The 21,922-nt window shown below is 33.7% G+C and overlaps 1 protein-coding gene across 3 annotated transcripts; it reads left to right on the plus strand.

The window, feature by feature from the left end:
• The first annotated feature begins 1,698 nt into the window (after nucleotides 1-1,698).
• LOC114286994 (PTB domain engulfment adapter) lies at nucleotides 1,699-11,360 on the plus strand. 3 transcript variants are annotated; one of them, XM_028230223.2, is made up of 5 exons: nucleotides 1,699-2,105; nucleotides 2,438-2,519; nucleotides 2,902-3,060; nucleotides 3,166-3,235; nucleotides 6,653-7,051. In XM_028230223.2, the coding sequence occupies exons 1-5, from the start codon at nucleotides 1,893-1,895 to the stop codon at nucleotides 6,705-6,707; spliced, it is 579 nt and encodes a 192-aa protein (XP_028086024.1). In that variant the 5' UTR covers nucleotides 1,699-1,892; the 3' UTR covers nucleotides 6,708-7,051. The 3 variants fall into 3 exon arrangements, with proteins under 3 accessions (XP_028086024.1, XP_082740132.1, XP_028086023.1); XM_082884006.1 differs by lacking the exon at nucleotides 6,653-7,051 and adding an exon at nucleotides 11,260-11,360 and having other exon boundaries at nucleotides 1,760-2,105; XM_028230222.2 differs by lacking the exon at nucleotides 6,653-7,051 and adding an exon at nucleotides 7,164-7,430 and having other exon boundaries at nucleotides 1,760-2,105.
• The last annotated feature ends 10,562 nt before the right edge of the window (nucleotides 11,361-21,922 follow it).

Genomic DNA, 21,922 nt, shown 5'->3' on the forward strand with positions numbered 1-21,922 from the left:
TTACTCACCTAGAAGCTCCAACCTTTCCAATTATAGCCAATTCTTGAGCTAATCCTCCTAGTTCTTGAATTCTCTTGCAAAAATGTTCAAGGATGAACCCTCTCTCTAAAGTCGGCTCAATTTCTCTCTAGAGTGTATATTTTAGATTTTGAGCTCATCCTATGACCTTAAGTGTGTTTAGCACATATATATACTCGATGATTAGCTTGAGTTAATCAAACTCAATTATGACTAACTAATTGTATTTAATTTAATCGATTCAATCTAGTTATTTTGATCCGAATCAATTTTTGATTAAATCTCATCGTAGGCTCTAAAAATCATGCTAATCGCAAAAATACGGTCAATTCCATTTTCTGCTGCCTCTACGGCCTTCAATTTAATCTTATAGCAGAAAATCAAATAGATTTTCCTACGGTGAACAGATAGAAATTCAAAAAAGCATATAATCATATAATTGGCATTCAAAATCATGTTAGGCACATAATCACAATCATAATTAAGATTAATTAACATAACACAGAACATGGTTATCACAAAAGCTCCAAAAGAAAACCCCAATACTCAAGAAGAAGATCTGAAAGCCGTATCCTAAATTCTGACTCAAATGTAGCTTTATAGCAAACGGGGCCACAGCGGTCGCTCGAGCGACAAGACTGATATGCTTGAATTACTTAAGTGTCTTCGCTCGAGCGATGAAAAGTTCGTTCGAGCATAAAAATCTCAACTCCGAATACTTTTGTAGGTGAGTGAAACTTTCGAAAGGATTTCATCTTCGCTTGAGCGCACAATCGGCTGCTCAAGCGGTCAAACAATTTCTACTACAATTTTGCTTTTTGCTTCCGGGACGCTGCCCCCTAAACCCCTGCGAGCTGACTGGGCAGCTCGATCCCCAATATAGTCAGCGAAGTGGCAAACATGATAGGATTAAGATCACAAACTCTTCTGCATAAGCACAATTCGGTTTATATTCGCAACTAAATACTCATAGCCTCACTGAAATAAAAGATCAAATAAAATTACAACTGAAAAGAGTTTTGTCAAACGGGATTGTCAAAAACAAAAACTTAACACAAATCTATGTAACAAAATAGAAATCACAATTCACGGGCCCAAATCTTTAACAAAATACAAGCTCACCAAGTCTTTATTGAAGTACTCGATACAGTACAAAAAAGAAAAAAAAAGAAAAAGAAAAAGAAAAGTTGTTAAGTGTTAGATACATTGGTCGATTTTGGTGCCATTCGATTTTAAAAAGTTGAACAATGTTACTGAATCTGCAGATAGTGTTTTTCTCAAACCAAAACCAAATAGAGTATTCAATGAAAAAACCGATTAATTAAAATCAGCCAGTTCAATCCGGTTTTAATCGGTTAAATTGGCTCATCTAGTTTTGTCCTCGCAATAGAATTTCAAAAAGAGGCCTCATATGAGCAGCCAGAGTTGAAACCAAGACTAATCTTTGTGATTGATTCCTAGCCCAACTATATTCGAAATAAAGCAGGGCTCATCTAATTTGGCAGCCCAATTCATGGCAAAGAGTATCATGCATTCCATCCACACCTTTTGAGTATAGATAAAAATACAATAATGTTATCACCAACATAAAAATAAATTAAAAAATAAATTATTATAGATTTAAATGTGAGGTAATAATATTCACATGTAGTATAAATTTTGTCTACACAATTTTATTTTAGGAAATTTTTGATTCTTTTACAGTCTGTTTTGGCAAACTTAGATATGAAATAACATTTGTAGGCTGTATATGGAAATTTTTTAAATATTTATCTAAATTCATAAAAAAAATTATTTATTTATGAGTGTAACAAACTCTTCCCCAACAGATAGTCATTCGATGAACTGATATCTCAGTAATTGAATGCTCAAAAATGGTGTGTATGCTGAGCAGTGCCACAAAATCAGCAACCGTGACAGAAAGAAGAAGCAGAGACCAGGTGTATGTAGCAGCAGTGCCATTAAGAGCAGCAAAGGGACCTGCCCACCTGATTATGTCTTCTGCTTACTCCCTAAACCTTTGGGATTTGCAGCACTTCATGGTCCTCATCAAACCCCCCTCCTCCTCCTCACCTCCTCTCTCTCAGGTTCTCTCTCCTCCTCCATATTCCCCACTAGGGTTTATCATATTTTCCCCGACTTTTTCAACTTTGTTTCTCAAAATTCTCATGCTTATTTACATATTCACAACTATATATTAATGGGTTTTGCGGTTTTCTCATCTAGTCATCTGATGGAGGATTTGATTGATTCATATTCTCATGGGAATTTCATAATTTTTGTTGGGTTTTGGGATTTGAGTTCCTTCCCCTTTTACTTTCCCTCCATCCAAACAGAGTCTTACTATCCAATAGGCCAATTTGAACACGCATTTATTTATTCTAACATAATTTTCTCATCACATTTCTTTCTTTTCTAGGCCTTTGTTTTTGATTTTCAACCTCAAGATCCTGAAAATATATATGTAGCACTTGCAGCTCTATCTGGCAGAAAAATACCAGGTATGCCCCTTGATGTTTTTAAATTTTTTGTTTCGTTTTTCGTTTTGGTATTGATTTTATATATATATATTCATTTTAGTTGCTAACCTTCAATTATGGTTCTCAATTCTGCATAAATTGAACTGTAGATGCTAAATGACAATCAAGTCTCTCAACTTTGAACCATGTATAATGCAAAAACCATAATTCATGAATGAACTTTTTTTTCTTATGCTAAATCATAAAACTAGCAAAATTTCATTGCATTGCAAACGATTACAGAAAGAAAAAGAAGAGTAGTTACTAAACGCAAGCATGTATCTTTTGCACTCAAACACAAAGGATTATCTAATCTCTGTGAGACATAGAGTAATGTATCTCTTGCACTCTGCACCTTTGTTAGGAGTTATTCTTACAAGGAAGTTGACAAAGCCGCCAGCCCGTAAATGTTGGTTTGTTGGATACTCCAGAGTGGATGCTATAGATGCAACATATAAATTCAATGGGAATTGGGATACTGGTTTGAGGATAGGCCATCACGACTGTCGAAATTACACAAATGGTAATCATTAATGTATTAGAGATCTACATAATCTTTCTCTTAATATTCTTCAATTCTTACCTTTTTCCTTGCCTCTTATTTCTTTATTTCTTTTATCACTTGAAGAATTGGTTGAGTATCTTACTGGTGAAAAATATGTACTGGAGCACTTGAGAAGGAAGCAGGATAGTTGGAGGTAAGCCATCTGCTTACTCAGAACCAGAAAATGGAACCTTGGAATCATTTTATAGATTTTTTTTTTTGTTTTTTTGGTGCTTGCCAAGCTTTGTCTGCTTCCTATGTTTTACTAGATAAAATTCAACAAGAGTATGAGGATTGGATATTTATTAGTATCATTAGCACAAGGAGAAGCAAAAAAAAGGTCAACTTCACCTTGAATTCTGAGAACTCAATTCTTGAAATTGATATCAAGCTGCAGAATGGGATGCCACCTTCGATGTTGGCTACGGACGGAATCAAGAATTTATTTGCAGGGACGCCATGACATGAATTTAGATTCAACACATAAATAATACTAAAAAATTTAAGTGCAAATGGCATGCTTAACTTAGGAAGTTTATTAAAATGATCAATATTATTATTTATCATCTTTTAGTATTATATTCACCCAAAAATCTTTTAGTATTATAAAGCCATGTCTTTTATTGCCAAAAAAGGTCAATCTTTGTTAGTGTTTTTAGAAAGATAAAGGTTTTGTTTAGTTTGAATTTAAAAAATTATTTTTTAAAACTTTTAAAAAAATAAAAATTAAATTGATCTTAATAGTTCAATTTAATTTTCATCAAGTCCTATTGAAAATAGTCTTGGTAAAATCGTTGCTAAAAATAATTTTTTATGACGATTTTTTACGTATGTCGTTAAAAATTGACAATTAGCGACTTTTTTTGGTCATGATTTTTTTAAATTATTACTAAAAGTGACGTTTTCCTTTGACGAATTTTTCAAACTGTCGCTAAAAGTTGTCAATTAGTGACATTTTTTTATGATAATTTTTTTTAAACTGTCGCTAAAGTTTATAATTAGTGATATTTTTTTATGATAAAATTGGCATAATGTCACTAAAAATTAACAATTAGTAGCGTTTTTTAATAGTGTTTAATGAAAACGTCATTAATTATCATAAGACTTATTAGACAATCAATTCATTTTAATTTTGAATTTATAACACTTAATTTGAATAAAATTAAAATTTTCCAAATATGATTAAAAAACCCTAATAATGGAAATCATACGTCTTAATTCATGATTTTTTCTTAATTTGTAAAATTAAAAAAAAATTATAATTGTATCAACATGACAATGAAAAAAAAGGATAATAAAAGTATTACAAATTAAAAACAATAATAAAAGAGAATATGAATCACATATTTGTGATAATAAGAAGATTAAAATAACATTTTTTTTCCAATAATGATAGAGACTCTTTTTTTTTTTTGGACCTTCACAACTCTCTTTTGAAACTCAATCGTAGATGGTGTGGCTCTCATAAAAGGAAGTCCCCAGCATTTTTTTTTTTTTTTCTTCTATGTTCCTAAGTTGATTTGACTAAAAAAAATAAAAAATCCTACACTTCCAATAAACAAAACGGCATGGAGCAAGTCAAAACCCTTCTTCGATATTTTTTTTCTTTATGCTTTCGGTCGGTTTCTCGTCAAGAAAAAGAAGTGGATTTTTAATTATACTAGTGGGTGGTACACACGATGTGTGTGCAATTTAAATAAGTATGAATAAAAAATAATAATAATGAAATTAATATTATAATGTGTACTTAGCTTAAGTGGTATGAGTTCTCGTACTTAAATCCATGGTCATGGGTTCAAGCCTTGCCCATCTCTTTGTTTACATTTTTTTAAAAAAATACTGTCACATGGCATGAAGAGAGTAAAGTTTCAGGACACCAAAGTTTCTGTTCACTTTATAATAGTATAGATTTTATTTTTTATTCTGATGTTCAACCCTTTCTTTTTAACATAATGTTTTTTTTTTGAACACCCTTTTAACATAATGTTTGGGGCTCCTATTGGAGAGACTCTCAGCACTCTAAGGCCATATTTGTTTGGGCGAACTGGATTAATATTCCTATGACTAATAGTCCTAGGACTACGAATCCGTTGGATTATGTATTCTATCTTAACTAATAGTCAAGTTTAAAATAATTAGTCCGTACTTCAATTGTTTAACCAAATATCGGATTAATAATTTTATTGGACTATTAGTCCAATCCCAAGCTCATGTCTACCCAAACAAACATGGCCTTAGGGTGTATTTGTTTAGACAGACTGAATAAAGGGGATTATAATCTATCAAACTGTTAGTCGCAGGATAAATTGTCCTTGGACTATTTGGTTAGATTGGATTTGTATCCTATATTTGTTTAGTCATGGGATTAGATGTCTGAATTGGACTATTTTTAGTGAATTCAATGTTTGGTTAGACGGACTAGATAAGGATAAATGTTCAAAAGACTATTTTACCCTTATAATTTATAATTTTTATTTAATATATAATTTTAAATTTGTAATCTATAATTTATAATTTATAATTTAACAATACTAAAAAAATTTAATTTATAATGCCATAATTTTTAATTTATTATTTTCAATTAAATTAAATTTATAATTTATATTTTTTATTTAATATATAATTTTAAATTAACGACAATAAAAAATTATTTTATTTAATATATAAATTAAATTTTCAACAACACTAAAAAAATTTAATTTATAAGGCCATAATTTATAATTTATTATTTTAAAATAAATTTAATTTATCATTTATATTTTTTATTTAATATATAATTTTAAATTAACAACACTAAAAAAATAATTTAATTTAACATGTAAATTTAATTTTATAACAACGCTAAAAAAATTTTAATTTATAAGGCCATAATTTATAATTTATTATTTTTAATTAAATTTAATTTATAATTTATAATTTATAATTTGTAATTAAAATTTTTTATTTAATATATAATTTTAAATTAACAACACTAAAAAAATAATTTATAAATGTTCAAAAGACTATTTTACCATTTTCTAATTGTTTGCTAAGTAATAGCATGGGGATAAAATGGACATTTCAGAGCCTAATCCCATGGGATTCCAATCCCATGGAAACAATCCCACCTCCCCATGAGATAGGATAGTCCCACAAATATGAGATTAATAGTCCGGGGGGACTATTAGTCCGGAGCAAAAGAAATGAAACAAACAATGGACTATTAGTCCAGTGGGACTAATAGTCTAATCCCACACCTTAATCCTTCAAAACAAACACACCATCGGTGGATTGTCGTTGGTCATTTTTTTTTTTCTCCAGTCACTAACCCCCACGTGTATGTGGGAGTGGAAGATAGTGGGGGTCTTTTATTCTGTTTATTTAGTGGAAAGAAAAGACCTGGGCCATCTAATGAATAGGTGGGGTCGATTGGACAACGATAAAATCAATAGCGGGGGGCGGGGAAGGGGCGGCGGGGCATCTTTGCCTAAATAATTACACCTTTTATTCCACAATATTAATTTCTTGTTCTATTTTTTATTATTCTAAAATATTAGTCTCTTTTTAATTTTTAATTTTTTTTTTGTTACAGGGAAATCCTCCCTACTATCCCGCAGATCCAAGGCAGCGCCCCTTGTGTTGATTAGACAACTTAAGGTCCAACCTTCTAACCAACTGTGCTTCGCCCAGGAGATTGGCCCAAATGGGAGGGAATTGAACCTGTGACCTTGGGGCTTACACCCCAAGCCTTAACCACAATGCCACCCACCCTTGGGTTGTCTTTTTAAAAATTAATGACTAAAATAATATAAATTTCTTATTTTATCCTTTTTTTCAATTCATTAACAAACACAAAAAGTACAATCATGACAATTAATATTCCTAAAAAAAATATAGGGCAAATTACCCACAAGTTCTTTTTGAAAGTGTGTATTCTATTTAATCCCAAAACTTGTTCGATAGATCCAAAAGTCCTATACCCATTTATCTTCTCCTCTTTCTTTACACATTGCTTCTTCTCTGTATCTCTCTTTCTTTGATATCGGCAATGACTATGACCGCGACCACGTCTTCCTTTTTTTCTTTCTCTTTCTAATCTACAGTCATTGGCGACCAGCGACCACCATTGATTGGGGTTCATGGGCAACCACCGAACACCAACTTCTTGTTTTGCGCTCACCAATGACGAAAGAGATGAGTTTCTGACGAAGAAAATGAGTAGATCTACTCAGATCTGATGCAGATCTGAGTAAATCTATGTTAGATTCGGCTAGATCTAAACCAAAAAATAGTTGTCAGAGTACAAGGATCTCTCTATATCTGTCTCTTTCCTTTGATCTCTCAGTTTTAATACTTGTTTTTTGTACTATACACTTCTATTTTCGTGTTATAATAGAGAAAATTTTCCAATTCTAAACAAGTTATTTTCGAGTTTTAATTACAGGCGATAAAAGTTGTTAAATTTTACAGTTTCAATTTTTTTGGTACTGAATTGAATCATTCTTTAGAATTGTAAAATTTTACAATTTCATAACATGTTTTTCAGTTTGATTAATAAGGATAAATACTTAATAGAATCATATTTTGAAACTATAACATTTTACAGTTTCAAAGCTTACTTTTCAGTTTGATCAATATTAGGAATTATTTGCTTAAACCTTACAAAAATTAAAAATAACGTATGTTTTTTTTCTTTGTTACTGTTTGTTGTTCTTAAGTTTTTTTTTTCTTCTGTGAAAACCCATATTTAATTATTCTTAAAAGAAAATAAATAAATAAATAAATTAATTAATTTTATTCAGAGTTTACCTAAAATATATAATAGTGTAAAAGTTAGTTTTAAATTAACCCAATTTAATCACTAACAAAGACAATATTAAGAATAATAATTTTGTAGATATTCAATATTTATTGTTTATAAATTATTTTAATTAGGATTCAACATGATAATTATTCTTACTAAAGACCTTAATTAAAAATTTTAGTGTATCAATTTTAAGCAACTCAAAAAAAAAAAAAAAGACTTTCGGTGGCAACTTTGCCACATGTTTGTTTGCATGTAACTGTAGGAACCCTAATCTCATTATGCATCATTGGAATTGAGGGGCACGTTGGACTTCATGGAATGAAGAGAAAGAGAAAGAAAAGAAAGAGAGAGAGAGAGAGAGAGAGAGAGAGAGAGAGAGAATCTTCTATATATTCATATACACACAGTGTTCGTACACACTATGTTCATGTTTTCTAAAGGCTAATCGGAGAGAGTAAGAAAAAAAGAAGTAGAGGGAATTCTTGTGGAAGAAGAGGAGGAGGTTGAGGTTGCATATTTTCCTACCATTTCACTATTCCATTTCAATCCTACAACTAAGTAAGAAAACCCTCTCAACCCTCTCATTTTTTTTAATTGTTGAAATTTTCAGATTAGACTCATCTGATAAAATGACTAATTTTTAGATAGAAATTTTTTTATATATGTATATAAATATTGTGATGTGTATATCAAATATTGAAGATATTGATAGTTTTAAAGTCATGGTATTATTGTGGAAATAGGCTGGCATGTATAGTTTATACCATTAAAGAGAGGATTGAAGATTTTCTTTGGTCCTTGAATCTGTCAGAAAATTTGTACAAATTTTTAGACAATTTTATACTCAAAATTTGAAGATTATTTCTTCTACAAAGTTGTTTATAATGATTTTTAATTCATCCATGAATTGTTTCAACAATTATGGAGTTTTGTATGAATTTATACAGATTTTTAACCAAATTTGGAGCTATAGGCAGATTTTACCATGTGTTTGAAAAATCAATTAAAATTTTATATTAAACTAAATCCGGTAATTTCTAAGCAAAAAATGAAATTGGAGAAGTTTAGTTTCATAATAAAATTTTAGATTGTGGAATTGATTTATAAATTTAAGTATGGAATTAATTTAAGAAAATGTGATAAATCTGTGTCATAAACTTTCTTAAAATTTTTAAGAATTGTTTATAAATTATTTTTGGAAAATGCTTTCTGAAAAATTACCATAACATATTTATTGAGTATTCTGTAGATTTATATGAATTTTAGAGTTGTATAAGTAATTTATTTATAATTTTATTTGCAAGATATACATTCTGAAAATTTTGGCAGATTAAGGAGGAATAAAAAATTATCTCTTTAATTGTTTATTTGGACTAAAAATTTAATATTGTGGTAGTCTAGTCTTGTAGATTAAAATCCATGCATGTGTGTAATTATGATTTATTAGTATCTAAATTATTATTTCATATTATGATTTAAATAAATTGTTTATTTAAATTTTGTACAATTATTTATTATTGTGTGACATATATAATATTTTATGTTGGGAATTTTAATGAGTGAGTATAACATTATTTGTAATTAAAAATTAGAATTATTTGTGATTAATATTAAAACTAAATAAAATAATTAACGGCATATACAAAGTTAACAATTGACGGTTAATACCAGTTGTTCAGGGTGAGTCCTGGTTTTAAAGAGTGTACGAATTAAGGGTTGACGGTTAATACTGGTTATTCAGGATGGGTCTTGGTTTTGAGAATTCTCACGTAAATTGTGTCGCGAAACCCTAAGATGGCACGAGACTTATTTGAACCCTTTTCGGTATTCAGTTTTGAAATAAGAGTGGATGTGCAGGTGGCACACAGGGAGGTTACGTACCATTGGCAGACCGTTTCCTTGGGGCCGACCACGGATGCTACTACTTGGGTATATAACTCCGAACGTGGGCATGCCTGGTAGTTACGGTTGGTAACACTTGAATATTTGACCAATGGGGGGTTTCAAATTAATCGTTGCCATGCTTAGTGGTTGTTAAGTTAAATATCTTTGGTGAGATTTTGAGTGTCACCTAAAATATTAAAATTGTCAAAATTATTATAATGGTAGTTACATGTATCATGCCATTGAATTTTATTATTATTTTAATTGTCATTAGTTTGATTATGTAACAACCTAAATTTTTAATTATTCTGTAAAATTTATACAAATATTATTTAATTATAGTTGGAAAATATATGATCTATTTTGTATTATTATGTATAATTTTATAAAATAATATAATTATTAAAAATTGAGGGGTCAAAGTATAATTAATAATAATAATAATAGATATGGTAGTAAAATAAATAAATAATTTTCTATTAGTATAAGATAGAGTGTAATTTAATTAGGAATTAATTAATTTATATAATTATATTAAAATATTAGGTTAAAATGTAATTATTTTAAATATCTATTAAGGATAAGAATGAATTTATGAATTTATTATCGAATCTGCCACGTATGCGCCTTATCTCCCTATAAAAAGGGAGGCGTGTCACACCGAGAGAAGAAAAGAAAGAAAGGAATGAGAGAAAGAAAGGAAGGGAGAAAGAAAGAAAAGAAAAGAAGAAAAAATAGTAGAAATTAAGATGGTCTTTGATAGTGAAAAAAAAGGTGAGGTATTAAAGTTAATGTGAGTTATATTATACCTTGAGATACTAAAATGTATTTTACTTATATTTTGACTTACTATTACTTATTTTATACAAGTTATGTTTTATAAATTATTATAAATTATATTAATATTTCAGTTACGTGGTTTAATTTCCGAACTCTATTTGTTAAAAGGAAACCCATGAATATGTTTGTTTTACTTTTAAAGAATATTTGGCTATGACCTTATATACAATTATGTTTTGTAAGTACCACCACGAGAGTCCCACGCCTTGGGAGACTTAAATAACCATTGACCTCTGTTTAACCACTTTGTAGTCTTCTGTTTGTCATGGATCCATTGACATCTGTTCTGTGCGGAGCTAAGTGTTACACTATTATGGGAGCCACCTCTAGAATCCGTACGAGCCACTTCTTGAATTCATACCTCTGTTCTGACTGTCACTTCTGTGACCTCTGTTCTGTTCTATTCTGTACTGTGGTTATGGTCATTTACTTACATAATTTTTGTATTTCAGTTTTTGCCACTTAAATGATTTGTTTACCAAATTACCGTGGTTATGGTTATTTATTTACATAATCTCAGTTTTGCTACTTAAAGGATTATTTGTTCCGACTAAGTTATCTTAAATGTTTTGGCTACATAACTATCCATAGTTATTTCGTGTCCCTTATACTCTTGGTATAATATTTCTCACTCTGCCAAGTGCTTATAGTTGTTTACCAATTTTCAGGAAACAATGCAATTCAGAAATAACTTTTGGAAAGTCTTAGATGCAGGGCTGCGGAGTAGACACACACAACACTTTTATGATATTTTTCTATGTAAATATCGGCATTTTTGGTCAATATATTTTGTAATAAAAATAGAAGCTCCAATGATTATTTTGGTACCCTTACTTAAATATTACTTCTGCTCGCGTTTATTGATTTGTTTAAGAATTGGCCGTAGGCAACTTCAGTTACTGGCCATCACGATGCTTAACCCTTAGGTACGGAGAGCGGGTCGTGACATATTATTTTCTCTTAAAATAAATGGTAGGTTGGTTACGTTTTCTTACTGTGTTGCAAAACTCATGTCATATATTTTGTTGCCCTGGTGTTTCATGCCAGATTATGTCGAATAAGAGACTGAAGCTGAATTTGGAGCTACTGCTAATATTGAACCTTGGCTAACTTAAAGTCAAGACTCTATCGAAATAAAATTTTATTATCCTTGATATTAGTAATTACATATGTTATGAAGTTATTGTAATATTGTATGTGGACTCGTAATTTAGTTATTAAGCTTTGACTATGTAAGAATTTAAATTTCCCTAATTAGTTGTTAAAATTTTATTTAGCAAGTTATTTGTTATTTAAATTTTATAATATTTCAAAAAAAAAAAAAATTTTGGGGCATCTCATCTTCTTCTTTTAATTTATCAACATTTAGCACATTTTGTTATGTTTTTTCACTTTAATTTCTCAGTTTATTCTTCTTTTTTTCGGAAAATATTCTAGATATTTTGGTGAGTCTCCGGCGATATTCTTGACGTCTAGCATATATTTTAGAAATTCTGACAACTTCCAGTGACGTTCAGAACATTTCGGCAATACTCCGGCGAATTTTCAATGATATTCGGGCGACTTCCCAGTGATGTTGAATATTTCAGCGAGCCTTCGATTATCGTCTGACGGAAATCCGACAGAGGTGAATGTAGGAGCGTCTTTAATTTATTTTTTTTAAATATAGAATTTTTTGGTAACAATTAAAAATATATAGGACTAATTAGTGCAAGTATTTTATTTTGGGACTAGATGGATTTTGAACTTTGTGTATAAGACTTATCAGTAAGATTTCCAAAAATATACTATCAAATGATAATTTTGAAAAATTAAGTATTTTTAAAGTGTAATAATTGTACTAACAAAAAAAATTCAATTCTTTAAAAGAAACTATTATTTTAGGATAGAGAAAATATTATTATTAATATTAAATTCAAAAATAATATATATTAATAATTTTGGTCTCTGCGTCAGTCCGTCCCTGGTGCTGGCAGTGTCCAAACTATTTGTTTTTTTGGTCATGTTCAAAAAAAACTATTCAGCTTGCTTTGTTTTCATTTTTTAGAAAATATTTTTCAGAAAATTTTACTTTCTTATTTTTTATGTTTTTTTATTTTTACTGAATTTTTTTAATATTTTATGCAATTTTTTTACTTTTTAGACACACCTAACATAAATACACCTAAAAAGTAAAAAAATTGTAAAAAAAATCTTTTACAAATTCACTAAATACCAAAAATATAAAAAAAAAATACAAAAATTCAGTACATTTTTTATATTTTTATGTATTTATTAATTTTTTAAAATATTTTTTCACGAATTTTTTACTTTTTAGATACATCTAACTAAGGTGCATCTAAAAAAGTAAAAAAAAAGTTTAAAATTTAAAAAATATTCACTAAAAACAAAAGAATACGAAAACTAAAAAACTCAATTTTCAAAAAACTTAATCTAGAAAATTCAAATCAAACACACTGATTCGTTTTTGGTTATTTCTTATTTCTCTTTCTTTTAGCCTGGAGGTTATAAAGGATGGATTAGGCATTGAAAATTGCCCCAGACCCCCACCACTCCCACTGGTTTTTGATTGGCTCATTTTTTTTTATTTTTTTTTTCCAAGTCTTGTTCTCATAGCAAGACAAATGGCACTGGGGGTGCTGGGGTCGCCCCCCACTGGGGATCCCTAGCACGGTTGCTTGTTTTATTGGACTATAAAACCTATTTTATTTTTTTGTGACTATTTTAACCAAAAAAACCACAACCTCAACTTTCCAAACAAAGGCAATATAACTTGGACATCAGGCCTAAACTTTTGACAAGAGTGTGCATACTGAGACCTTGTTTGTTATAACTTAAAAAAGTTAAAAAGTCAAAAAGTCACTATCCTATTTAAGTCACATCATCCTATTTAAGTCACATCACCTCTCTACCACATCACTTCAAATCCAACTCATACCTAATCCATATTTTATAAAAAGTCAAAAGTACACTTATTTAGATTATCCCAAACCACCCTGAATAATAAGTGCATACCTGTTGGCTTTTGTGGCTTTCGAAGGTTATTTTTGTAATTGCGAGCATGCCAGCAAGGATCAATCAGTCCTTACAGAAATTTAATTGCCAACCAATTATCAGATGATTGTGTTTTAGTTCTCTCAGTCTCAATGAAGAGAACTTTTACTAGTGGCTTGATTTAGGAGAATTAAGCAAAATAACAATTAAATGAAGAACCGTTGAAGTATTTCATTAACATGAAAAAAACTTACAATGATTCAAACTCAGCATCGTAGAGGTTTACAGCAACAATCTACTTGAAACTACTCCTATGAACGAAGTGCAGTGCAGAAATTTAAAGTACTGGAATGTAAAGAACAGGAAATGTAAAATTGGGGAAAGAAACTAAGTAAAGTAGAATAAGACTGGTTTTTTGGATCTGAGTCAGGGGGCTTTTTCTGGGGCCTTCTCAGCTATTTATACTGCTCAAGGATGACCATCGAATTGCATTTCTAATCGTCGAATTGCTCCTTCATGATCGCTGATCATGTTACCTCAAGATTAGCTCCATTACGCCATTACTTGCAGTTAGGCTTCCCTCCTAAATTTGAATTTGAAATGTAAGTAACTGTTGAAGCCACATTACCTTGCATCTCTTTGTTGATCCACTGCTACTCAGATCTCGTAATAACCAATACTAATTGCCACGTACGATCAGGATCGAAGACTTGAATAGTCTTCCTATATTATCCTTACTTTGCCATGCGTCGAATTGTAATTGGCTTGTACAAAATATGTAACCAACATTACCCCCCGCACTAATATACCCAATACTGGTGATATTAGTGGATCAAGGTCTCTTTCCCACGTCTTAGAACGTGCATGGGTTTTGCATTCTCCCAGAAATGCAACTGTCATTCATCATCTGCATTAAACTCTCCTCCAATCTTTTGAACACCCCCACCACCTTAGTATTCGAACAGACTGATACATTTTTTTATGGCCGAATCAATTTTTCCCTCAATTGATCGAGCACACGAAGAGTCATATGATGATGCTGTTCTTCCTCGAAAGAATCTCCATGCATTAATTAGCCACCTTTACCCACCTTTCTATATTCAGGTCATGGATGCCTTTGCAAATTATCAACCCTTGGACTTCGAACATATTGCCCTTAATCCTTCGATTCAGAAACTCACAAATATGGTCATGGGAAGTTCTTCTTTTGACTCACCCTTGGACTACGAACAAACTGCTCTCAATCCTTTGATTCAGAAAGTTGCAAATATGGACATGGGAAGTTCTTCTTCACAAACCTCTGCATGGGACAAGGCTGCGACTTCTTCCTCTTCTGGGGCTTCTGACTGGACAAGCTGGTCAAAACCTGAGGCTTGTGATTTAAGGGAACGAATCAATCATCACTTTGTCGAATTTACTGACCCTTTAGAGTTCCCTTCTTATGCGCGAAGCTCGGTAGTCTATCCCTACGTACCCATTGACCATCGACGCAGTTTGGAGGAGAATCTGCTTGTGGCATGGTATACATCCTCCATACCTACAAAGATAGTGCATGCCGCCCGACGCCTAGAAGAGGCACAAGGGTACAATCCATCATTCTTAGCCCAGAAGGCGAAGATTTGTTCTTCTGACTGGCTCGATTATATTAATGCCCTTGTTCCTTCTGTCCTTGTTCCATCTCCTAAAATAGAAGCATCCACACCTTCCCCTCCGCCAAATCCTTGCTGGACAGAGAGATTGAGGCTTGCCCTCTCCGCAGATAAGATCTTTCCACTTTACAAGCCTCCACCTTCCCTTACTCTAGCTAAGCGGAAGCAAGCTCAACTTCTGCTCGCAGCTTTCTCTCACTTGCCTTTCAATGTTCTTGAGGACGAAGTCCCTCTCAAGAACCTTCGATGGGCTTGTGATATTCTGACTCGGGGTCACGTCCTCAATCCCCTCGCCCAAGCAGAGCTTCACATGTTTTTAGACCAACTTCCATTGCTTTTCCACTGGCATCGGACCTCCATAGCTACCACACAATCTTTAGACCAACTCTCGGCCCTTCGAGTTCATGCCCAGTACAAAGTAGAAAACTTCATTGAAGAATTTAATGATTTCAAGAATAAAGATTCTGCGTACTGGGATGACTTGGATATAGACGAATTGGAACAAGGATTGAGAGAAACAGCATTCGAAATAAAGGCTGAAGAGCTCTTTTACGAAGTGAGAGCACATAAACTCATGCAGCCAATGTTAGAAGAAATAGAGGATAGAATAAAGAAAGAACAGAAATTCAATGATCATAGTTGGACTAAATTTCATGATCTTGTTATTTATTCCATTCCCTATTTTTATGAGCTTGAGTTTGTACCCAAATAGGGCCATTCGATGTAATTGCTCTTGTTTTAATACCACAAAGACTTTTTCTTTATTTGGCATTGTTTGATCTTGTCTTCATTTGTCTTTAAAAGCAAATTCAGGGCTTCGAACTGAAAACCTTATCCTTTGAATCTGGACTCGATTGTTTAAAATGAAACACTAAAAACCACCATGAACTTTTCCAATTTATGGAATAATAGTTGACAATTTTTGCTGATTTTCATTTAGAATCAGTGCTTCGAATTTGACAGTCCTACCCCTTAAAGTTTATTTCGATCATAACCAACATATGGTCATGGTCAGCATGATCAATCAGTTTTAAATTGACCATTTTTCCTTAGAATAACAGTCCATACTTTCAAAAATATAGAAGCTCCTTTTTAGGGCTGCACTGTTTTAGTCTGGAAAGAGAATCTTTTTTTTTTTTTAAATACAAACCAATTATTGGTTTTGATGTTTCAAACAACAATTCCCATCCTTAAGGGATCTCAAGTCTTGCTTCGAAGGACATTACTTTTCTTGAGAAACCTAAAACAGGTCTTTAATTTCTTTGAAGTAAACTAATACTTGAGCATTCTTTCATCCATAAGTATGAAATGTACTTCGAAGCTGGCTTTTTAGTTTCGAAGCCGTTTATTATTTGACTTTTGGCGCCAAAATTTGGTTTCGAAGCCAAATACTATATTTCGGAGCTGGCTTCAACATCTGGGATGTGTTTTTCTCTCCAAAAGTATCAATATTGGAGGAAGCTCTTCGTGTTTATACTTTTAGTACTTAACGAATTATACAACATATCTTCCAGACACAAAGGTTTTTTTTCTTTTTAAAACCCTTTTTATTTCGTGCTCTGAAATCACTCGCTTGCTTAAAACACAAACCCTTTTCCTCTGTTAACCTCCTCTTCCTTACCTCTTCCTTGCTGCTTGCTACCAATGGACTCTTCTTCTTTAAAAGTGCTTGTTGGTGATCGTATAAGCCCAACCATGGCTTTGAAAAGATGTATCGATGAAGAGATCGCCAAGTTAACTTCTGATGAATCAAGCGCCATAGACGCCTGCCTCTTCGTTCCTCGTCACAGTAACAAACAAGAATACGTCTTGGGTCCCATCTTTCGAGAGGCTCCTGCTCAACTTCCAGCTTTATACCCTCGTCTGGAGGACCATTTTCTTCTCTATGAAGGAGGGCTCGACTAGGGAAATTGGAGGGTGACCCGACCTCATCGCTGCTGGCCGACATTGAGAGCTGAATGAGAAGAATGGTATGACAGAGTTATACCCGCATGAGAAGACGACTTGCAAGAGCTCTGTATTCTCGATGCCCTCCGTCTTTCCAGGTTTATTATTCCTGAAGACCCTTTATTGATTCCCGCTGTTCTTTGTTTTTGGAACATGGCTTTTAATTTTTTCCAATTTCGGTGTGGCACGATGGCCTCCACCATTCTTGATATTTGCCATCTTTTAGGGCTTTCACCCATTAGCTCTCCCTTCACTCTCGACTATCCAGACCTTCCTGTCAAGTTCTCCCTTCCACCCTTAAACTCCTCTTACAGTGATTTTGTAAAGGCCGAGAATAAAAGGGTAGGTCCCGTAAGAGATAGAGAACTTTTTTCCTTCATTTTGTACTGGTTGTGCAAATTTTTCTTTTGTACATCATCTCAGAGGATTATGCCTGAGTTCGCTCCACTTGCGAAGGCACTTGTTTTGAAAAAACGCATAGACCTGGCTCCTTATCTTTTAGGCCATGTTTATAGAGCATGTTCCCAATTTTGCGAGAAACCTCTTGATGTGAACCAAGGGGGTCCCTTTAGGTGCTCAAACTCTGGCTCTTTGCTTACTTCACTGATTTGCATCCTAAATGCTTAAGATTCCTTGTTCAGGACCCTAGCACTTATGGAGAAAAATATGCCAGAGTTGTTCTTTATCATGCCTCCTTTGCCTACTGTAATAACCCTCACCATTGATTACTGATTAAGCTACTAATTACTGCTAAACTGAGACTGATCATGATAAGTAATTGAATCGACTGAAACACTGAACTGATCGATTGAATGTGCTAGTTTAAATGCATATCTATCTGTTGATTGTTAGATTATCTGTTTATGTTTTATGCTTTAAACTGCAAATTGAAGGCCTTATCGGCGGCCGAATCTGAAATTGATTGATGATTTATGATCATTAGAATTTATGTGATTTTATGGCATGTTTAATTAAAGTGTGATTTGGTATGTTTAAATTAGATTAATTATTGATAAATTGCAAACTTGGACTTAATCACAACTTTGCCATGCCTAGTGACCCACTAACTAAACACTTTGAGCCCCATACACACTTGACCAAAACATTTCATCAGCCTCTTTCCTTGTTATTGCCGACTAGAGAGAGAGAGAGAGGTAGAGGAACTTGGATTCATCTTGTATTGCTTGGAAATTGAGAAGATTGGAAGAGTTTGTGATCAATTGAGCTTCTAGACTTGTATTTGAGAACTTAGGTAAGGAGTTCATCCTTTTAATTTTGAATTTAAGTTAGTCCTTGCATGTTTCATGCTAATTTGAAGAGTTGAGCCTAGAATTGGTTTAAATTGTTACATTAGAGCTTGAATCATGCATGCATGTGTGCATTGTTGAGTTTGGAGGTTTGATTCCATGGAAATCTTGCATGCATGTTCATGTTTATGTTAAAGTTCATGATTTCATCTTGCTTTTGGAACAATTGGCTCATTAGAGCAATTAATTGAAGCTAGAAAGTTGTTTAAAGTTATGCATGTCCATTTGAAGTTATGTTCATGAAATGTTGTTTGAATTTGGGTTTAATTCCCTCACCTTTGGGCCTTGATTTTACAAATTGAGCTTTAAATCATGTCATACTATGCATTTACAAGTGTTTTCCAGGAAATGGGCCCAAAGGAATCGAATTTGTTACATTTGAAGTTGAATTTGAGCTTGAGGTTCAAATCTAGGAATTCCAGATTTTGAACTCACGCTCGAGCGGGGTGACTGGCGCTCGAGCATGAAATTCGTGCTCCCAGCACTTTACACTGTTTTGAAGTTCGCTCGAGCGGGGTAAGTTACGCTCGAGCGGGACCTTGTGTCTTAAGCTCGAGCGGGTGTCGAGCGCCCAATCGAGCGTGATTTTCACCTATCCAGCACTTTTGACTGTTTTGCATTACGCTCGAGCGGGTAATTCTACGCTCGAGCGGAAACCTTTGTCTGCATGTCCGCTCGAGCGGCGTAACCTACGCTCGAGCGTGAACCCTGTTTTCTGAAAATTCTGAAAATGCTTTTCAAGTGCATCTTTGCATCCTCATTTCATCGTAGGCATTCCTAGGCCTAGTTTAAGGCATCTTATGAGGATATAGATGTAGAACCACACCGAGGCAAATTAGGGATTAAGTTACTATTTTCCCAACTGTATAGCTTAGTGTGTGTTCATTCTGTAACTGTGTAGGGTTGGCATCTGAGGACGCGTTCTAGCTTAACTGTAGCCCAGAACTCTATGAGTAACAACTGTGTAAAGATATGTTCAAATATGATTATCTTCTGAGCAATTGAACTGTACTGTTTTCTGAAATGATATTGTTACTGAATGAATGATGTCCTAATTGTGAATTGTATTGTGGCATCCTTAGCAACTATTGTTACTGTTACTGCTACTGTTACAGAGATCTCTGTCGGTTCCAATGTTGGAACCACTACTGTTTACTGATATGATGGCCATTAACTGACCGTTCGGTCTGATAAGACCTACTGTACTATTTTGCTACTGGATATACCACATATGACTGTAATGACTGAATAACTGACATACTGATTGAAATGATTGTTTTCAATACTGTAAGGGCATTCATTCTTAACCTCTTTACGCATTATGTTATTCATTGGGCTTTAGCTCACTGTTCATAAATATATGTAGGTGTACAGGCACCGGACCGTTGGTAGAAGCGTCGGGGTAAACTCCAGTTTTGTCAAGCCAACATATGTGCCTCACTGCGAGGTTCCGAGTCCGTTCAAGCTAAGGCTACGGGGTGTTTTAGTTTTCCCCTCTCTGTTCTGTTTTTGTATACACTGTTACTATACTGTTTTAATAGGGATTAAGTCCCTGTCCTGAACGATTGTAAATGTTGTACATACTATTTTGCATTGATTGTATATATATATGAAAAGTCTTTTTGCATACAGACTGTCACAGCTCATTGGACATTGTCTATTTACTGTTTTGCCTTCCGCCATGCCCCTATACTCTGTTTTATTGTTTGACTGTTAAGCAGGCCTTCAGTAATCACGGATTACTGGCCGGTTACGGTGCTAAACCCATAGGGACGGGTTTGGGTCGTGATAGAGTGGTATCAGAGCGATACTTAACCATGAGTTATACCGCACACACGTGTCCAAATGAGCTATAGGGTGTCCTAGAAGAGCAATTAGGGCATCACTTGAGCATGAAAAGTGTATGTGGACATGACATGAATATGTGTTAATGTGTTGAAACATATAACTGCTTATGTTTAAATAGTTAAAGTATGCAACTTCCTATGTTTATTATTACTATGTTGCATATAGTGTAATGGATAATGCAAACACTGCTAATGAAACTGAAACCTCTGAGGCAAGAATGGCGAGGTTGGAGAGAATGGTGGAACTATTAACTACAAGACTAGAACAACAACAGAACCAACAGCCCCCACCTCCTCCAGTACAACCAGAGCCACCTGTTAATGATGATATCATAGCTTTGACACAGAAATTTAGCAAGATGAAACCGCCATCCTTTCAGGGAGGCCTTGAACCCTTAAAGGGTGAAGCTTGGGTTCTTGAAACAGAAAAATTGTTTGAAGTGTTTCCCTGCTTTGAAGCACATAAAGTGTTGCTAGCTACATTCACCTTACAAGAAGAAGCTAGAAGGTGGTGGATGTTAATCCGTGATCCAAATGCTGTCATGACCTGGGCTCAATTTAAAGAGTCCTTCTTCGAAAAGTACTTCCCTCAGTGTGTCAGGGACAGAAAGGTGACTGAATTTGAACAGCTGAAACAAGGTACCATGTCCGTAGGAGAGTATGAAACAAAGTTCACCGAACTTGCTAGATATGCACCACACATGGTTGATACAGATTACAAAAAGGCCAGGAAGTTTGAAGGCGGCCTGAATGTGGAAATTCTTGATAGAATAAATGTACTGAAACTGTTGAAATATGTAGATGTTCTTGACAGAGCCATCATGGTCGAAGCAAATATCGAAGCTTTGAAACAGATTGAAACACCCACAACTGAGTGACGCGGGAAGAAACGGGGTTTTAAATTCAAGAAAGGCAGGAACAACTCACTGAACAAAAAACAAAACTCAAGGTCAACCACCAGCTCCAGTCAAGGAAGTGGTTCCATACTGCCCTGTCCTGAATATGGTAAGAAACACAAAGGGGTTTGTTATAAATTATCTGGTGCTTGTTACAGGTGTGGCAAGGTGGGCCACATGGTAAAAGATTGCCCCTCTGCTCTTCAGGGCAATAGTAAAGCTGCAGCCAGCAGCGCAGCATCAACTGCTCTACCGAAACCCAACCCCAAAGCTACTGGGAAAGAGCCCATGAGGCAAGGCCGAGTGTTCGCACTCGTACCAGGAGACGTACAAAATACCGAGACCGTCGTGTCAGGTATCCTCTCTATTTGTACCCAAAATGCTTATGTACTGATTGATTCGAAGTCTACGCATTCATATGTATCGCATGCTTTTTCGCAAAAATTGAATAGACCATTAGAACCCATGAACTATCTGTTAACTGTATTTTCACCTATTGAGGGATCTATGACTTGTGCTTATATGTACCCTGCATGTGAAATTATTGTTGGGGATATGCATCTGTATATTGATTTACTGCCATTGAACATTGACCATTTTGACGTAATATTGGGGATGGACTGGTTAACAAAGTATCATGTTACCATAGACTGTGTAACGAAACAAGTAGTTTTTCGTCCACCTGGTTTGC

Source organism: Camellia sinensis, chromosome 8 (assembly GCF_055761805.1).
Source record: "Camellia sinensis isolate YWXY chromosome 8, ASM5576180v1, whole genome shotgun sequence".
In the NCBI taxonomy this organism is placed as follows: domain Eukaryota; kingdom Viridiplantae; phylum Streptophyta; class Magnoliopsida; order Ericales; family Theaceae; genus Camellia; species Camellia sinensis.